The 18,014-nt window shown below is 41.0% G+C and overlaps 3 protein-coding genes across 6 annotated transcripts; 1 reads left to right on the top strand and 2 right to left on the bottom strand.

Moving 5' to 3' along the window:
- Positions 1-4,730: 4,730 nt before the first annotated feature.
- LOC103977359 (protein FATTY ACID EXPORT 1, chloroplastic) lies at positions 4,731-8,791 on the bottom strand. Its single transcript, XM_018822852.2, has 7 exons — positions 8,547-8,791; positions 8,186-8,366; positions 7,871-8,105; positions 6,717-6,872; positions 5,276-5,322; positions 5,150-5,190; positions 4,731-5,061 (listed from the first exon to the last, which is right to left on the bottom strand). Exons 2-7 carry the CDS (start codon positions 8,360-8,362, stop codon positions 4,974-4,976), a joined length of 744 nt encoding a protein of 247 aa, XP_018678397.2. The 5' UTR covers positions 8,363-8,366; positions 8,547-8,791; the 3' UTR covers positions 4,731-4,973.
- Positions 8,792-8,969: 178 nt separating this feature from the next.
- On the top strand, positions 8,970-14,263 carry LOC135581765 (uncharacterized). 4 transcript variants are annotated; one of them, XM_065143006.1, is made up of 7 exons: positions 8,970-9,313; positions 10,358-10,468; positions 10,822-10,904; positions 12,413-12,499; positions 12,605-12,753; positions 12,951-13,082; positions 13,897-14,263. In XM_065143006.1, exons 2-7 carry the CDS (start codon positions 10,360-10,362, stop codon positions 14,084-14,086), a joined length of 750 nt encoding a protein of 249 aa, XP_064999078.1. In that variant the 5' UTR covers positions 8,970-9,313; positions 10,358-10,359; the 3' UTR covers positions 14,087-14,263. The 4 variants fall into 4 exon arrangements, with proteins under 4 accessions (XP_064999078.1, XP_064999080.1, XP_064999081.1 ...); XM_065143008.1 differs by having other exon boundaries at positions 8,970-9,320; XM_065143009.1 differs by having other exon boundaries at positions 8,970-9,325.
- An 848-nt stretch (positions 14,264-15,111) lies between these two features.
- Positions 15,112-17,932, bottom strand: LOC135633476 (transmembrane 9 superfamily member 12-like). The gene is made up of 2 exons (XM_065142950.1): positions 17,788-17,932; positions 15,112-17,416 (listed from the first exon to the last, which is right to left on the bottom strand). The coding sequence occupies exon 2, from the start codon at positions 17,313-17,315 to the stop codon at positions 15,330-15,332; it is 1,986 nt and encodes a 661-aa protein (XP_064999022.1). The 5' UTR covers positions 17,316-17,416; positions 17,788-17,932; the 3' UTR covers positions 15,112-15,329.
- Between the last annotated feature and the right edge of the window lie 82 nt (positions 17,933-18,014).

Raw genomic sequence — 18,014 nt, 5'->3', positions numbered from 1 at the left:
ATTCTCTTAAGAGTTGAGAAGGCAAAGGTTACTTAGCTTTGCTTGCCTCCTTGAGGGTTATACTCTGTGCCATCGAACATCTGGAATGCAAAAATTTTTTACCCTAACTTGAGTAAGTCTCTAATAGTTTTGGTCGCATTTGGGATTGTACCGTCTTCTTTATCAACCATACCGCCTACTCCACTAAGTAGCAAAGGTATCGCACCACGTATTGTATGCTTTATTCCTTGGTCATGCACTCTTGCATCGACTTGAAATCCTTCACTTTCAGTTATCTTAATGAGAAGCTCATTAACACTGGTCTTATGAAGTTCTCTAGTCTTTGCCCTTCAGCCTTGTCTCAATACTTGGAGTTTGCTTCTGCATTATCCACCTTCTCGGTTCCTTTTACGACCAAGTGCTCTCCCTACATGAGAGCAAGGGATCGATAACTTCATGGAAGTCCCGCCTCTATGGTACCCCTACTATCCGTTGTCTCGCATCTGCATCCCTTTATTCACAATCGATAGATCTACCTCTGTGGCACTTCTCTAAGTCCACATCCATTCTAATCGATGCTTGGTTTTGGGTAGCTAAATTCCTCTGGACTTGTCATCGCTTCTTCGCCCCTTTCGACCCCATGTTTCAACACCTCTATGTTCTTCAAGTAGTTCCCCTAGGTCGATGGAAAGACAGATTGCAACTCTCATGCATGATCTCTACCATCATGTTGTAGGGTTCACACTGATTGTGTTTTCCTTAGCTTCCTTGGTAGCAACATTCGTTTACTCGGCCTTGTCCTCTGATTTGTCGGGCTACCTTAAGCGAATATGAGCTTTGGAGCAGTTTAACTCTCCAACTGCTCCAATCATACCTCTACATGATCAAGTCTCTCCCATGGGACTCACTGGTACTTACATTCGAACTTTTCCCTTGGTAGTACATAACCCTCATATGTTGATGACTAAGGCTTTCATATGATGTAAAATTCGATGCATACATGGAAGACCCGCCTCTACGGTACCGTGGCCTTCACTCTTTAAATCTATAGTCCTTCTTGCCGTCGTGTTATTTACTGAAGTGGAGCTCTCAGTAGCTCTTGATCATACCTCTGTATGACTATATTTGTGTGTATCGTATTACCACGAACCGTTCCACCACGATCCGCTGCACCGTATCGCCTCCTGGTGACATCTCTATTACATTCTGATCCTTGTGGGATGAACTCGGATTGTGATCCCTCCATGTGTGGCCTTTGCCAACATATCGTAGGGCCTCTTCTACTTTTGATTGTGTTCGCTCATTTTGGCAATCAACATTTGTTCACCCGCTCTCAAGTCATACCTAGACGAAGTACCGCTCTAGGACAGTCCGTCGCCTAGTAGCTCCCGAAGTCTACCGACTTCATTGAAATTGGTGCATCATTGTCTGGATCCTGAGGCTTTGCCCCTACTAGCACAATCTCCGCCGTGCACTGCTCCCTTCATGACAACTTGAATGACAACACTATGACATATTCTTCAAGAGTATCCACCTTTGCATCCTCTTGTCCCGTGCTAAGATCTTCTAAACCCAACTTCGTCTCTACAATTTAAGTTGTCTTAGTTCCCCTATCAAATGCTTCTTTGAGGTAAGGTGCATGTGCCTAGAAGCTCCTTTCGTATTTAGCATAATGCAAGATGAGTTTGCTCCATCAAAATAAAGGATCCATAGAACGACATGACCCCACTCTTGCCTCTATAAGAGTTCATGTCCTTGACCTCTGTCCAAATAAAGCTTTGTGCCTCCGCTCTATGTTTCATCTTCTATGTCGGCTCCCTTAATGCGGCTTGGGTACTTCGCCAAGTTACACCCAAATTGATCTGCTCCTCGTTTTGCATTGAGTTGATGGTGACCCTCGCGCCCACCATTCCACGGATTAGGCTTCTCTTGAGTCCAATCTTCATATTGACTCCAAGTGTGCCTTCATTTGTGTTGTCTTGGGTCGTTCCCCCACTTGATCTCATAATACCCCAATGCATTATCTCAAGCGAGATAATGCGATGACTCCTCGCCACTCGCTCGGTCCATTAAGCTTTGTGAAGTTGTTTTAAGGTACTCATCCTCAACATGTGCGGTCCGTTGCATACGGTTCTCTCTCTGGAGAGTCTTGACTTATTCCTCCTAGATATCTGTCTTGCTCGAGCAACTTCTCTTTTCGCTTCCTTTTCTCTAAAAGTTTTGGAAACCACCATCCCCTTGGACTACTCTACCTTGCTAAACAAACTATGCATTGTTTTGCCTCCCGCAAATGCACTTGCTAGATTGCAACTCCACATCAATACAGTCCCCGTTGCACTCTCAAGGCCTAGCAACATGCTGAACTCATGGCACACTTTAGCCTCCTACGGAGTATCCTTCTCATGTTGAAGAGAAAGTTTCAATGCTCCATGGTGCCGAGTTTCGATCATAGTGGGGTCACCTTGGGATGGTCACGAACACTCCATCGTTCACATACAAGTCTTTGCATGAGTATCAAATTCCTCGAGTTAGCAATTCCCCTCACCTCTGTGAGCTTTGCACAACTCTTTCGGTCGCTAAACAACCCATTCCATCTTACATGGCCTCATCCTTTATCAAGCGTCTCGTTTGCCTTGAGCTCTATCAAGTATGGTTGCTAACATTGAGCCGTAGCTCAAACTCAACCATCACAACCTTTATGCACTACGCATTCTTTTCAGCTTACTTGTCCTCATGGTGCCTCTTGCGCGAAGGGTTAGCCATTCCTCTGAATATTAATCTCAGATGTTTACTCCTCTGAGTGACTCTTTTTCTTTATATCTTCATAGCCGCTTTCTCCTAAACAGTCGCGCATGCTAGTTGCCCTTAATACAGCCTCGCTAGATTCCCCATGTTTGCATGTCAAGTGTTTCTATGAGTGCTTGTCTCGCTTTGATACCATTTGTCACGGACTTAGCTGGTTTTGCCTAAGTAGTGCACCAAGTTACACCTAAGTTGCTCCGCTCCTTGTTTTGCATTGAGTTGATGGTGACCTTTGCGCCCACCATTCAACGGGTCAACCCTCCCTTGAGTTTGATCTTTATATCGACTCCAAGTATGCCTTTATTTGTGTTGTCTTGGGTCGCTCCCCTACTTGATCTCACAATGTATTATCACAAGCGAGATCATGCGATGACTCCTCACTACTCGCTCGATCCATTGAGCTTTGTGAAGTTGTTTTGAGGTACTTATCCTCAACATGTACATTTCATTGCATATAAATATCCCTTTAGAGAGTCAAGACTTATCCCTCCTGGATATCTGTCCCACTGGGACAACTTCTCTCTTCGCTTCATTCTCTCTAAAAGTTTTAGAGACCACCATCCCCTTGGACTACTCCGTCTTGCTAAACAAACTATGCATTGTTTTATCTCCCGTAAACACACTTACTAGATTGTGACTCCACGTCAATACAGTCCCTGCTACATCTCTCAAGGCCTAACAGCATACTAAACTCGCTACACACTTCAGCATCCTACGAACGTATCCTTCTCATATTGAAGAGAAAGTTTCAATGCTCCATGGCGCTGAGTTTTGATCTCCTCGGGATGGCCACAAACACTCCATCGTTTATATATAAGCCTTTGCATGAGTATCAAATTCCTTGAGTTAATAATTCTCCTCACCTCTATGATCTTTGCATAACTCTTTCGGTTGCTGCACAACCCATTCTACCTTATATAATCGCATCCTTTATCAAGTGCCTCGCTTGCCTTGAGCACCATCAAGTATGGTTGCTAACGTTGAGCCGTAGCTCAAACTCAGCCATCCCAATTTTTGTGCGCTATGCATTCTTCTCAGGTTGCTTATCATCGTGGTGCCTCTTCCGCGAAGGGTTAGCCATTCTTCTATATGTCAATCTCATATGCCCACTCCTCTAAGTGACTCATTTTTCCTACATCTCCATGCCACTTCGATCGCACATACTGGTTGCCCTCAATGCAACCTCGCTAGGTCCCTCACGTTTGCATGTCAAGTGTTTCTATGAGTGCTTGTCCCGCTCTGATATCATCTGTCACGGACCTAGCTGATTTTACCTAAGTCGTGTGGCACCCTTGCATGTCTATCCATAAAGGTCAGCCTCCTCGAAACCTCTCATGGTCCCTTAGGACATACAAAAGAGAAAACGGGCTAGAGAAAACGCATCACTCGGGATCCATAAGCAAGCATTCCAGAAAACACTTCATAATCAATGTAAATTACAAACAGAGTTTGCTCTGAACGGTTGGACAACAAATGATCCAAAATGATCCACTATAGATCGAGATCTCCCACAAGTATTCACATGACACAATCTTTAGTTACAAGTATAAAACGATCATCAAACCTAACTAAATTAGGACCGTTAAGTCTTCGATTGTCTCTTTACATGCTGTACAAAGCATGAACAAACCAAAAGACATAAACATAAGCGTTACATTAAACATCTTGTTTATAATTTTATCCGTGACAACTTATTTGAGTTTTTTTTTCACTTTTTTTTTTCGCTTGTATATTATATCTGTAATACTATGAAAATACGGTGAAGCAATTCCAATAATTGTTCCCGGAGACATGTGGTGGCTGAAGGAGCTGGAGTCTCTGAAGGCTAATATGCAGAAGCTGATGCAAGTGAAGAGTTTGGGCATAGTCGGAGTGAGAACCACCCAAGATGGATTTCATCCTTTGCTCGGTAGGTACTAAGATTATATGCTGCTACTAAGTAATCTCACTGGAAAGAACACACAATCTCACGTTTAGTTTAAGACAATTATCCTGAGATACATTCTTATCTGTCAAAGGCAACTACCTCGTGCGAGGCACTATGTTGAAGACATGCTTCACACTTCATGTTACAGCCTTCATCAAAATTAAAAGAACCCCATTATCAGTTTCTACACCATAAACACACCTCGAAAGAAGAGATCGTAAACACTATATTGCTTAGAGAAAGTCTTCTGTATGAATTCAGATGGTTATGATGGGGGAGCTGCCGCCAGCTTCTTAGGTGGTGGGTTTCCTCCAGAGATTAGCACATAAGAGTAAAAGCAAATCATTGCAGCACTGGCAGTAGTAGAAATGTGGTCAGGGATCAGTAATTTTCTGAAAAAGGCAATTTCTCAGTTAAGAGTTTATGGGTGGAGATGAATACCTTAAGAAAATATATAACCCTGTAGGAAAGACTTTCTTTGACTGCATCAAATGAAACCAACTGGTTATTGCCACATGTTAAACGGACTTATATGTTGGTGAATGAAAAACCAGATAAGGCACTTACCAATGAGTATGCCTGCAGAAGCTTCCAGAGAAGCGCAGCAGAAAAGGCTGCAGAATAAAATACACAAATGGGTATGTATACATGGTAAGCAAATTAAATTCAGTATCCAAGCTCATAGTTTACTTAATATATCCATCACTTAACACTGCGAATGGAATAAAGAATTATGCAGTCAACCATGAGGTTATTGTGTACAAGGTTTCAGGTGTCGAGATGATCTATGCTTGCTCATATCACATAATTGCAAGCATTTCTTTTGTAAATTCAATTTCATATATACATAAACATCCTAATTGAAACACATGGATATTAATGATAGTGATTTAGGCAATGGCCTGGGCACCTAAACAATAGCTAGAACAAACACTAGATTTAGTCACTTCATTTCTAGATTAGTACATGAAGAATGTGCATAGTTCCATACTATTACAAAACTATTAACACTTCAGCATAGCTCAGCTTCTGTTTTTGTAATACGGACATTAAAATATCCAAGAGTACTTCAATGATATTTTACATCAAAAAATTACAATATATGAATATATACACATGAAAGCATAGGTGAATGTACTGCACATATACATATATTTAAAATCATAAATGAACATATGTTACACGTGTGTAACATATATAAAGGCTTGTCTTTTTGGGTACAAGACCATTTCAGCAAACTATTGGAACGTGCGTACCAATTTATACCAGTATATTGACACACAGTATGCTTGTGCATATCAGCGGCTTGGCGATGAAGAAAAAGAAAGAGAAGTGGAAGTAGTGATAGAGGAATAGAGGAAGGAAGAGGGAAGAAGAGGAAGAAGTGAAGGAAGAAGAAGAAAGAAGAGGAAAACAGCAGCAGCAGTGTACCTAGGAAGCAATGACAATGATAGCGAGATGGCGCCATCTTACATGACTACGAAGCGACAACGGCGGCAATGGGGAAGCGATGATGATGAGGTGGCAACATCTTACGCGAGGGCAAAGCAACAGTGGCAGCTAAGGTGAAGCAATGAAGGCAAGGCGACAACACCTTATGCGAGAAGAGGGCTCATGTTCGCGAGCTCTAATCTCTTTTTTTTTTTTTCTTTTTTATGCTGAATTAGAAATGTGCCCCACCATTTCTTTGAATATTTTATTAATTTAATTGGATTGCCTGGAACAAGCAAGGACTTGATGCCTACCCTTATTTACCACCCATGTGCTAGCTAGCCTAGGCAATCGTCCATTCCTAAGCATTTGCCACACATTTCCTAGGGCAAATAAACACTAAATTTAAAAACTCAATAATATTACTAATAATGTCCTAATTCTGCATTTTGAGACATTTAGTAGAAAAAACTAAATTATAGGAGTTTTTCCTTTATAGTGAACCATAGAAAAATACATGAAAAGACTATTAAGTGTACAGGTATTCATTCTTTAATAAAGAAACTGGGATACATACCTGCTTGACCCAAAATAAATGGTAAGCTGGATCTTCCAGTCCTCCAAACCTTTAGGCTAAGTACACTCAGTGCCAATATAGCACCACCATAAATCATGGCTGTGGCATTTCTAGAGAAAATAAACCCAACCAGTCCTCCAGCAAATAGAAGCCCACCTATAACAGAAATCATTAATCATCAGAAAAAAATGTAGCTTATGATCTTCACATCACCACAATATGAATATTAAAAAAGGGGTGGCCCAGTGCACTGGCTCTCACCACAATATTCATACTCAGATTCCCTGAATACTTCACTGAAACATTGAACTGATAATAGCAAATAATGGATACTTTTTCTCCACACAAATAAGGCCATACTCGAAGCACAACAGCAGGAACCATGAAGAGTCTTACAAGGAAGCAACATATAAAATCATGAAACCAACAATAAACTGCCTTTTGTCATCATGCGATTTTAATGTACCTTCATGTTTGAACACTAGCATCTTCATTCTAGTAGAAACAGTAATTCAACATTATGACATAAAGAAACAAACAGATACCCGAGGAAATGTAACACCCAAGCAGCATGATTATTTTATGAATAGGCACATCTGTTACCAGGGAAAGATACATAACCATCTTGACAGATAGAAGCAATAAGCAACTGTTCCTTCTCTTGCTTTAGATGGTCTAGAATTAAGCAAGAAGTTATTTTAAGAATAAAAACGAGCAGTGAGCGAGAGAGAGAGAGAGAGAGAGAGAGAGAGAGAGAAAGAGGAACAGTGATGTTATATTTAGCAAACCAAAGATACTGATTACTGTTGCTACTACATAATGGAGAACAGAGAATTCACAATTTCCATAGATGCAAAATTGACATGTCAAAAAATAATTCCAATTCTCATTTCAATATATATCAGTGTAACATCTGTAACGACCATGTAATTCCTTGCCAATTAATACACATAAGAAGAGGACGAGAAATAAATCCTCAGTCAAAAGTAGATAGAAGGCTTTGCTTTCCCAAATCAAACTGAAACATTAAATAAATGCCGAGATGCATCAATTACCAAGAAACAAAACATCCAACTCAATCATTTCCTATCTGACAACCCATGATAAGCAGGAATAAGCTCAACATTCTGATTTGAAGTTTGGGATTGGCTTACCAAAGGGGATTCCGAAGCAAAAATCATGTATTTTTGCACTTCTTTTGGTTGGGACTACAGCCTCCTCTTGGACGTGCGCGTCCATATCCAATTTCTCATTGATGGATTTCACAGTTGGATTAGTTTTAAGAGGTTCATCAGCTTGATCTGGCTTATCCTCCGCATATCTAGTAGCAGCATTGGCGACAAGACTGCTTCTAGGACTACTTCCATTAAGGCCCATAGAGACTGTAAGCTGTAAATTGAAGAAAAAAGTCAGAATTCAACGCACAGAAGCTCTCTACTACCCAAAATGAGTATAGCTTAAATTCAAACCTTTCTGCCACTGATGTTGGAAACCCTAATGGCAGGGACTTTGAAGTAGTTGCTTTTGAGATCTGGGGAACCAGAAGAAGCAACCCTAGGCCACAACGGCAAAGGGCGAAGCCCCTCCAAGGATCGCACGCTCCATTTCGCCGCCAATCCAGACCCATAAAGCTGCGAGACGGCCATCGATCTGCAGGTTGAAGATATCACCGGATTCAACGCATATCAAGCAGATCTAAAGAAAAAGGAAAAGCAGGCAAGACGATCGAGATCACGAGTAACGAAAGGAAATATCGAGATTTGTGCATTCTCGTGGATCACGAAGAGCGGTTGGTCGCTGGTTGCCGAGGAGGGAGAGTAGGAGACGCACCAACGATGAGGCGGCAGCGGTCGTAGCGGGCGGGGGTCCACGAGTCGGGAAGCCGCAGCCGGGCGGGGCGGGGCGGGGCGTGGCGTGGCTTGTGGAGGCGAGGCGCCGCGATGCAACTGCCCGGGAAAGGGAGAAGGAAGCCGGCGATCGTGGGTCAAGGGAACGGTGGCAGCCGAGGCGGGGTGGTTGGGAGTCCGTCGTCCCCTTGCTTCGACTATTTCTTGCGCCGAGTGGACGACGCGAACGATGGGCATTTCGGCCATTTTGGTCCGCGGAATCCGACCATCGACACGATGAAACCGGTGGAATTAGACCCGGTTTGACACGCGCAATCATGAGCCGGAAGAAAACGACGGTTCAACTGAACCGGTGCGGCTTTTTTATAAGCCGAACTGAGAGGGGGGTTTCTTTACTGAAGGGTATATGAGTAGATTCAGACTTCAACAGAGAGCAGAGAATGATCTAAATGCTGTGGAGGAGCCTCCCACGATCTCTCGTATCGGCATTGGAACTCTGCCCTAAAACCGGAGATCTGCCACCTCAGGCGTCGCCTCGACGCCTGCCGCGGCGCCTTTGTCGCTCTTCTCTTTCTCCACCCTCTCCGTGATCTTTTCCCGTGCAGATCGCCGCCCCGGCACCGCGCTTGCTGGACCTCCCTGCCGTCGGCCTTTCTCTGCCATCACTTCCCTAACTAGCTGCTGCGCCCAAACCACTTGTCGCTCTTCCATCGTTTACACAGTCGCTCTCAACCCCCGGTGGCGTTTTTGGTAAGAGGTCAGGTAGAACAGTAAAAAAATTTACGATTAGTAAATAAAATTTGTTGAATTTTGATATTAAAATAATCCTTTAATTTCAAGATGGTGATGCATGGATTATAGTGTTATTTTAATTAGTTTAAGCTTGGATGATTATTAGTAAAAACTAATTGATGGAACTTATGAAATCTATGTTATTATATCTTAAATCGAATTATTTTAAGGTTGATTTAATTGTTAAAATCCTAATTCCGGATTAGAATAATAGTTCTATTTATTTGGTTAGGCGCATCTCTATTTCATGGAATTATGTGTGAATTTTCATGTTATATTTACGTTTAAATTTGGGATTATGAATTTATTATAACTTTTAATTCATTGAAAACAGTCTTTAAATTAAATTATTTAGAAGTCTGTTTTGATTAATCTTGTATTTCTGAAAGTTTTGCATTTTCTAAATGCTTATTCTGATAATTGGTTTATATTCTTGCAAAATTTTAAAGTTATTTTGAAAAAAGAAAACTAAAATCTAATTTAAGAAGGCTGATCGGTTGGATCGGGTGAACCGAGCCCGAGTCAGGCTCGGTCCAGGTTGGACTTGAGCGCTGAGTCAGTGGCTCAACGTCTTGTGAGCCACAACTTGTGCAGTCAGCGGGCCGGCCTAGACTAGACCCGTGTGACTTGACCCAGGCTTACAATTCAGTATGGTACAACCCAGCTTGGGATCCAATGCAGTCTGCCATATTGGCTTGGCGTGGGCCAGCATGGCCCAACGCTTGAGGCCCATGCATGGCCCGATGCCAAGGCCCAGCCCGTCACCTCTTCTGTTTCAACATGCTCCCCTCCCAGTAATCCTAGCAACATCCATTGGTGTGATCCCAAAGAAAGAAAGAAAAGCAGCATCCATTATAGTAAGCCAACTTTGGTTGAATCATGCTGTATTGTTTTGCCTTACTCGGTTCAAAGAATTTATTTAGAGAAATTGAGAATTGTATATAAATACTTACCTAAGGTCTGTTGATTTCAAGAAATAAATCATTTACTGTTGCACTGTAGATATGGAGCAACTGATACATCGAGTTGAAGAATGGGTTCGTCAGCAACCCATTGAGCAAATCTATGTTGCTTTTGCTGTTCTAATCTTCACAATTTCTTTCTTTGGGTTGTGTAAGTCCACTCTACCTTGATTCTATCTTTTTCATGTTCTTGTGCATATCTGGGTGCGTAAATACATTCTACCCTACTTTGATGATTTTCTTGTTCTTTATTAATGTTCTGCATGCTTAGAAGTAGCAACAAGAGGGACTAGGTCTATCTAGTGCAAGTTGTGCTTCTTAACAGATTCTGCAAACAGTTTTCTGGAAAAAAATTGTCTATGATTCTTCATAGGAGGGTAATGGTGAAGAAACATTGATGGCATATCTAAACATGTACAATATTTTTCAGCATATTATTGCAAGTGTAGGTGATGCACGTGAAGAGCTAAAAAGTTTGTTAATGTATTTTTTTTTTAATCCCAGTTCGTGTCCTGAGACGCTCAAAGTCCAATACCATACTGCTTGCTGGCTTAAGTGGTAGTGGAAAAACTGTTCTTTTTTATCAGGTATATTTTTAAATTTGTTTGTCCATTGATCTGAAAATCTTGCTTGTTTCATGTAAAGAACTGTTCTTGTTAACTTGATATAACCATTAAAGTCTTTGTTCTCTAATTAACTGAAGTATGAACATATCATTGTATAATGCAGGTCGGTTGGGTTTTTATTATTGGTACTTGATAGTGATTTCAATTTCAGCCTTCTGCAAAGTGATATAGTTCTGCTTTTGGCAATTTTAATAGCATCTATAGTTTTGGTAATTTTGATGGAGCTTTGACCAATCATAACAATCTAATTTTTGAAGTAAAATAATTCATAAGTGAATATATTTTAATGATACCGGATCAGTTCATTGGTTGGTTTTGTTAATTTCAGCTAGAACAACGTATCTGAATCTATAATCTCAGTGAAGGTTCTGGATCTGAATGCTTGATCCTTATCGGGATTGGGATTGGCCAAAACTAAATATTAATGGTGCAAAATTTTGTTTGAAATAAATCTCACTTGCAATTGAAACATTTTTAGCAGTCAACTATAATTACTTTTATGGCAATGATCTTATAACTATGGACTCCAAACAAGGGAAACGATGAAGCATGAACTTCAGAGGCAAAATGGAAAAGATAAAAATTTTAAGGTTACTGTGGTTCATAACATAAACTTATATTTGTTAAGTCGAGCATCGCACTCCCCCAGGAAGCATAGTGGTTTGTTGTAGTCTTTGACATTCATGGAGTCCAACAATACAACTAATTTATCGACAATAAATTAATCCCGTTTCTTTGACATTCATGGCTTATTTAAGGGTCATAACCATAGATGATGTTTATTGACGAAGTTTAGGATTTATGTGTTCAAACACAAAAAATCTTTTGTCAATATTTCATTTATTCATGTTGAAGTTACAACTACTTTGAGAAGTTTGTTAAACAAGTTTCTGTCTGTATAAAGCAAGGATAACAAGATTGAGTTAAAAGCAAGTAGACCTAACTATTAACCATATTGCATCCAGGAGCAAGTATTAAGTGATGCATATGAGCTAAGTTGACTTTTCCGTTCACATTTTTATGGGCATAGGCCCATGATAATTGTATTATGCCAAACTTGGGACATGTTTGGACAAAGTAAACAGAGCTTTTGTCTAATTGATAAGTGGGGGGCTGGGTCATCGTATTCTTTTTTACGTTGAATGTTTCTTATAATTATTTACCTTACATAGTTCAGGCTTTCACAGCAACTAAAATGAAACACTATGTAAATATTCCTGTTGCGAGCAGCTCAATATTGGTGACACCTTGTGGCTGTTCTGCATAAATCATAATAACAAGCTATTATAGTTACAATGATCAATATGCTGAATTTGCTGTTGCTTGTCAAAACTAAAAGGGGAAGTTTGAAATTCCTTCGATTTCACCATTCAATATGATATTATGTAACTACTGCAGAAAAGAACCAGATATGTTCTATTCATTGTTCAGCTTTCTGATACTACTGTATGTCGTTGTTACTATACTAGCTTCGTGATGGCTCTCCACATCTAGGTACTGTCACATCAATGGAACCCAATGATGGTACTTTTGTGCTGCACTCTGAGCTTGAAAAGGTAACAGTTCATGTACTTAGTACTGTTAGGTCAAAGCATGCCATAATGCTGTTATGATGATTCAAAGTTCATGTCGAAACCATCTTCCTTTTTGTATGTGCACAGAAGGGAAAACTAAAGCCGGTGCATTTGATTGATGTTCCTGGGCATTCCCGACTCAGACCAAAGCTTGATGAATTATTGCCCCATTCAGCAGGAGTCATTTTTGTCATGGATAGTTTGGACTTCTTACCGAACTGCCGAGCAGCTGCTGAGTAGGTCACTAACCTACTTATTTCTGATGCAAATTATTGATTTGCTTATTTATTTTGAATTATATAGTTTCGTGTATTATTAATAGATGATGATTGTTATAATCATTATGTTTTCTTCCTTGTATCTACTTGTTAACAGACCTTTATTTATGAATTACTATGATAATAATCTTTTGTATATTTGCACGATCTGCAAGGTACTTGTATGATATACTGACAAAGGCAATCATCGTGAAGCGGAGAATACCAATGTTGATACTGTGCAACAAGGCAGATAAGGTGACGGCACACTCCAAGGAATTTATCAGGAAACAATTGGAGAAGGAAATGTAAGACCTTGAATCTTCTCATTGTTCTGAAGTTGTCGTATGATATTGAAGTTTCATAAATAACATAGTACTTGACTGATATGTTGTTTGTGCAATAAATGTTGTTTTGGCATGACCTAATACTTACCACATGAAACATCCACAATATGTTAGAAAAGTTCCACATATTTGTGTTGTTTCCTCTTTCATTTTTCCATGCTTTCTTTCAATTGCCATGATAGAAGTTCTGTTTTGATTTTTCACCAAATTAGATGCATGATAAGTCATGATCAGGGCATCTCAATCTTGGATGAAAGGCAGTATTGTTTTGAATCTACATGTTATTGGTTCTCTATTTATCCTTCTTAGTTGTTGCAAGACCAGTCATTGTTTTTAGTACTGTATATCTTGTATCACTGCTTCTTTGTTAATGATATATTTTTTAGTGGTAATATTATGATTCCTCTAATTGCAGGTGACATTTTTGTTTCTTTTTAATATGAACAAGAATGAGAACTGGGAAATAAATTTTTTAAATATATGTTTCGGATATTTAACCCCAATTTCTTTTGTATAGGACCAAATTGAGTCCTTTCCTATATTTGATCATGACTCCTCACCAGGCCTTCGGTTCAGCATTGTGAAGTTTTTTTCTAGACACTTACATTGATCCACAAGAGTTGTCGATTTTGTTCCATACTGTTGTTTTCTGTTTAATCAGAGGCCCTGATCTGATAGAATTTGATATCGTCAGCATCTTTTTTTGCATTCCATAACCGTATGTACTCTTTGGTGTCAGTGTAGAACATTATGGCACTTTTTCCTTTTTTGGCAGAGACAAGCTTCGTGCATCAAGAAGTGCAATCTCGACCGCTGATATAGCCAACGACTTCACTCTCGGGATACCAGGAGAGGCATTCGCATTTTCTCAGTGCCGGAACAAGGTGACAGTGGCCGAGTCATCTGGGCTGACCGGAGAGGTCTCTCAGGCCGAGCAATTCATCAGGGAGCTAGTGAAGCCATAACCGTGGCTTCTCTTTTAAACTTGGTAATCGATTGTACGTGACATTCTCGTTGGCCTTTTTTCCATGAGATGCTGAGACCCTAACACACGAATGCTGCTTTCAACTCGAGATCAGGATTTGTAGCCAATTTTGTTGACATCAGAAATCATATTTTAATGATGCAGAAAATTACTGTCATCCATAGCGCATTTGAATTTTCTCTGCAATCGTTGTGAATTAATTTTAGAGTATCTATCTTAAGCTCTGTGGTGTCTCTAATTTGTTGAAGTAGGACAGTGAGTTGGTTTCCTCGGAGGTCTCTGCTGCGGACTCGCTCAAATGCCGTCTGTTGTCGGAGGATTCTTTAGAAATCATATATGATTTATCTCGTTGCGGGTGCTTCATGAAGTGGATGATACCAATGATTTTGACAAGTTGGTTCACGGGGCTAGCTATAGTTTTATGCTTCAGTAGATTACGTTTTTGGTGGAAGCTCGAAACATTGAGATGGGAGGGTTAAATAACAGTCTTTTTCACCCCTTATGTTAGTAGAGGGTATTTAAAAAATTTACATTAAGATCTTTATAATCTTAAAAATAAAATAAATAATTTTATTTATTCTAATGACATCAGTTATATTGATAAAAAAATATTAAAATTATTTTTTTATCTATCACTTTCGACATAAGTAATATCACGTATTATGTTTTTTATTAACGTAATTAATAATGTTAAGATAAATAAAAAATTATTTATCATATTTTAAAATTATAAAAAAATTAATATAAATTTTTTATATATAAAATCACGATACTAATAGATAGAATCAATGAGAGATAATATATAATTAACCCAACCCACTGATAGAACTGATCTTGCAAAAGATTACTTAGAGACTACTGAGCACATCCACCATCTGATAGTATCTATCTAAATTAAATTTGGTAATATGCTGGATTATCTCGACATAAACCAACTAAACACACTAAAAAATTATAGCAACCATAGAGAAATTACACTAACAGAGAGAGTTAAGTCATGGGGCATAAACGATAAAAGAAACTCTTGAAACAGAAGCATTTAAAATGTTCGGTTCCTTGGGATGTATCGTTGTAAGATAGGCGACTACAATAACATTCCCCCCTCAAAAGCAACTCAACAAGAGTGCGCGCAAAGAACATGAAGGCCCTTTCATGTTCACACAACAGTTTTGAAGACGTCTTTAAAGGAGTAGCTGGTCCTGGCAGCCCAAAGAAGCAGAGTCTTAATCGATCTTGACGGAGGAGAAAAGATAGTGGACAAAATAGAATGACATCAGAAAGCCGATGGTGCCGGTGGATAACATGATTGCAGTAGCCATGATCAGTGAATAACCCAGGTAAAGGATGGCTGACACCGGCCCACTCAAGCTCCTTAGGTCAAACACCAAGTAGTTGATGGAGTAGAGGAACACATAGAGCGCAACAGAACCAGAGGCGAAGAAAGCCTTCCACCACCACCTCCAGTCCTCCACGCAGAGGTGCATATAAGTCAGGACGACAGATACTTCAGCACAGACGATCACCAGCAGCAGGAAGACGACGAGAAGGAATCCAAACACATAGTAGAACCTCCCAAGCCAAATGCTAGAAAGGATGAAGAAGAGTTCGATGAAGAGGGTCCCAAAGGGTAGGGTCCCTGCGCCAAGGACAAGAAACCATGACGGATATTTCCGAGCAGGAATTTCTCTTGGGATTTGGTTGGTCCTGACGGGAAACCGTATTTCCTCTGCTCGGGTGCCTATGAATCCGCCTATCAGAGTCAGCGGCACTGAGATGCAGAACCACAAGGAAAGCAGAGTGAAGAAGAGCGAGATAGGGATTGCTCCGGTGCTCTTGCTTCCCCATAGTATGAAGTTTAATATTGTGAGAACGATAAAGACAATCCCCGGGAAGAAACAAGCAGTCGACCAGCAGACTGACCTCCAGCCGTCAGACCCCCCTTTTATGGTCCTCCATAAAATAACACCAACATATCCAGCCACGATTCCAAGGAAAAGATAGAGAATTATCATCCCTGTCAATAGCATGCCTCGGGAAGCAGGAGACATGAATCCAAGAGCAGCAAAGACAATTGTCACAACTGCCATGCCCGTAATCTGTATGCCATCTCCAACCATGACGCAAAGCAGCTTTGAGCAGGTTGGCTCTCTGAACACATCACCCACGACGAGTTTCCAGCCAGATAGCTCTTCATTCATCTGGGCTTGTGATTCCTTGTCCAGCTCTTCGTATCTCGTTAAGTCCCTCCGAACTGTTCTCAAGAAAATAACAAAGACAATTCCAGCCAAAAAGAAGATAACCATCAATGAGTTCATGATCGAGAACCAATGAACTCTTGCACCCCCCATTGTCAGATAGGCATCCCACCGGGACGGCCATCTAATGTCACTTTTAACAAAGACAACCTCATAGGTAAAAGTGATCTTCTCTTGCTCCCGAATCGTTTGGGACTTCTCGAGCTCCGATGGGCAGTTCACAGAATCAACTTTATCATAAATGTTAAGTTTCAGCATCGCCTCTGGATCACGCTTCACACTGCAGGGAATCACTTCAAACCCAACAATCTCATATCCGGAGTTCTTAGCATCTGTCTCCGCGATCATTCCCATCCCTTCTTCCCCTGTAGTCATGATTTGCATGCCACGGCCTTCATATTCGTGAACCAACACCTTAAACTTCAAGTGATTGATGATGTATGCTTCAGAGCTTCCAGATGGGATATAGCCAACTGGAAACCCAGTCCACTGAATGAGGACTCCATTCGGCTCGGTGAATCTCCTCACTGGAAGATTGTCCAGAATCATGTTCACCTGATAGAGATCATGGGTCCTCTGCTTCAAGAGCTTAACCTCATGCTCGTTCAACGGTTTTGTGGTGCACAGGTAGAGGGACTCGTTCACATTGACACGGAAGCGATAAGGAGAGTTATCGATCTGGTCGCCCATGAGAAGCTCCCCCAGATTCTCTGCGCTCTTCTTGATCCCACTCTGTGGCTGGCAATAGGGCAGGGTGTAGTAGCCAAACGGGAGCTCGGTCTCGATTGAGGTGAGCGAATTTACTTTGACCCATATGTTCTCGCCTTCCGAGTAGGTGTGCATATAGCTACCGGGGAGATAAAACGCATTCCCCGAACCACACAACAAAAGCACGATCGAGAAAGTCAAGAAACACAAAGAGGAAGGCCTTTCTGGGTTCGAAGTTGGCCCCATCGCGCTGTGGTCACCCTTCCCTCCTCTTTATCCTTACGGCGTATCAGATCTAAGGTCTCAACCCCAACCACCTTCGGAATTCACAATATCATTCAAGAAACCTGCGGCAACCAGAAGCAGCCTTAGATCAACCGAAGAATTCGATTTCGTTTATTCTTCGGCAGCCGAAGCTACGGATCTGAGTGGAAGCGAGCAACCAAATCTATCGCGAAGATTAAAACCACTCAAAATGCCTCCCAGTCAACCAGATCCGGAGCGGAACAAGCACTCCACATCAAGCGAACTAAAAAAAAATCGAAGCAGCAACGAACACAAGCTTATCTTCCCAAACAAAAAACAACAGATCCGGATCTCGAATGCAGATCTAACGCAGATAAAACGCCAGAATCCAATCTTTCAACAGGAGAAATGCCCTGAAACCGCGTGACGCAAAGCCAATCGCACAGATCTGGGAGTAGACAGGGGAGATTACCTCATCATGGAAGCGTAGGGAAGCGGCACGACTTGCGAAGGAAGGAGAGCCTCTTCGATGCCTCTCTCTCGCAGATGAGATCGTGGAGCGCAAAGGGGGTCGAATCAAAGCAGAAGGGGTTGGCCATAAATAAAGCCGGGATGAGACAAGTAACAGCGTTCGTAGAAGCACCACCGCCTATGTTGATCTTTTATGGGCTTGGGCTTGGGTTCAACCCGGCCCATTTA

This window comes from Musa acuminata, chromosome BXJ3-3 (genome assembly GCF_036884655.1).
Source record: "Musa acuminata AAA Group cultivar baxijiao chromosome BXJ3-3, Cavendish_Baxijiao_AAA, whole genome shotgun sequence".
NCBI classification, from domain to species: domain Eukaryota; kingdom Viridiplantae; phylum Streptophyta; class Magnoliopsida; order Zingiberales; family Musaceae; genus Musa; species Musa acuminata.
This window is presented reverse-complemented; position numbering and strand designations above follow the sequence as displayed.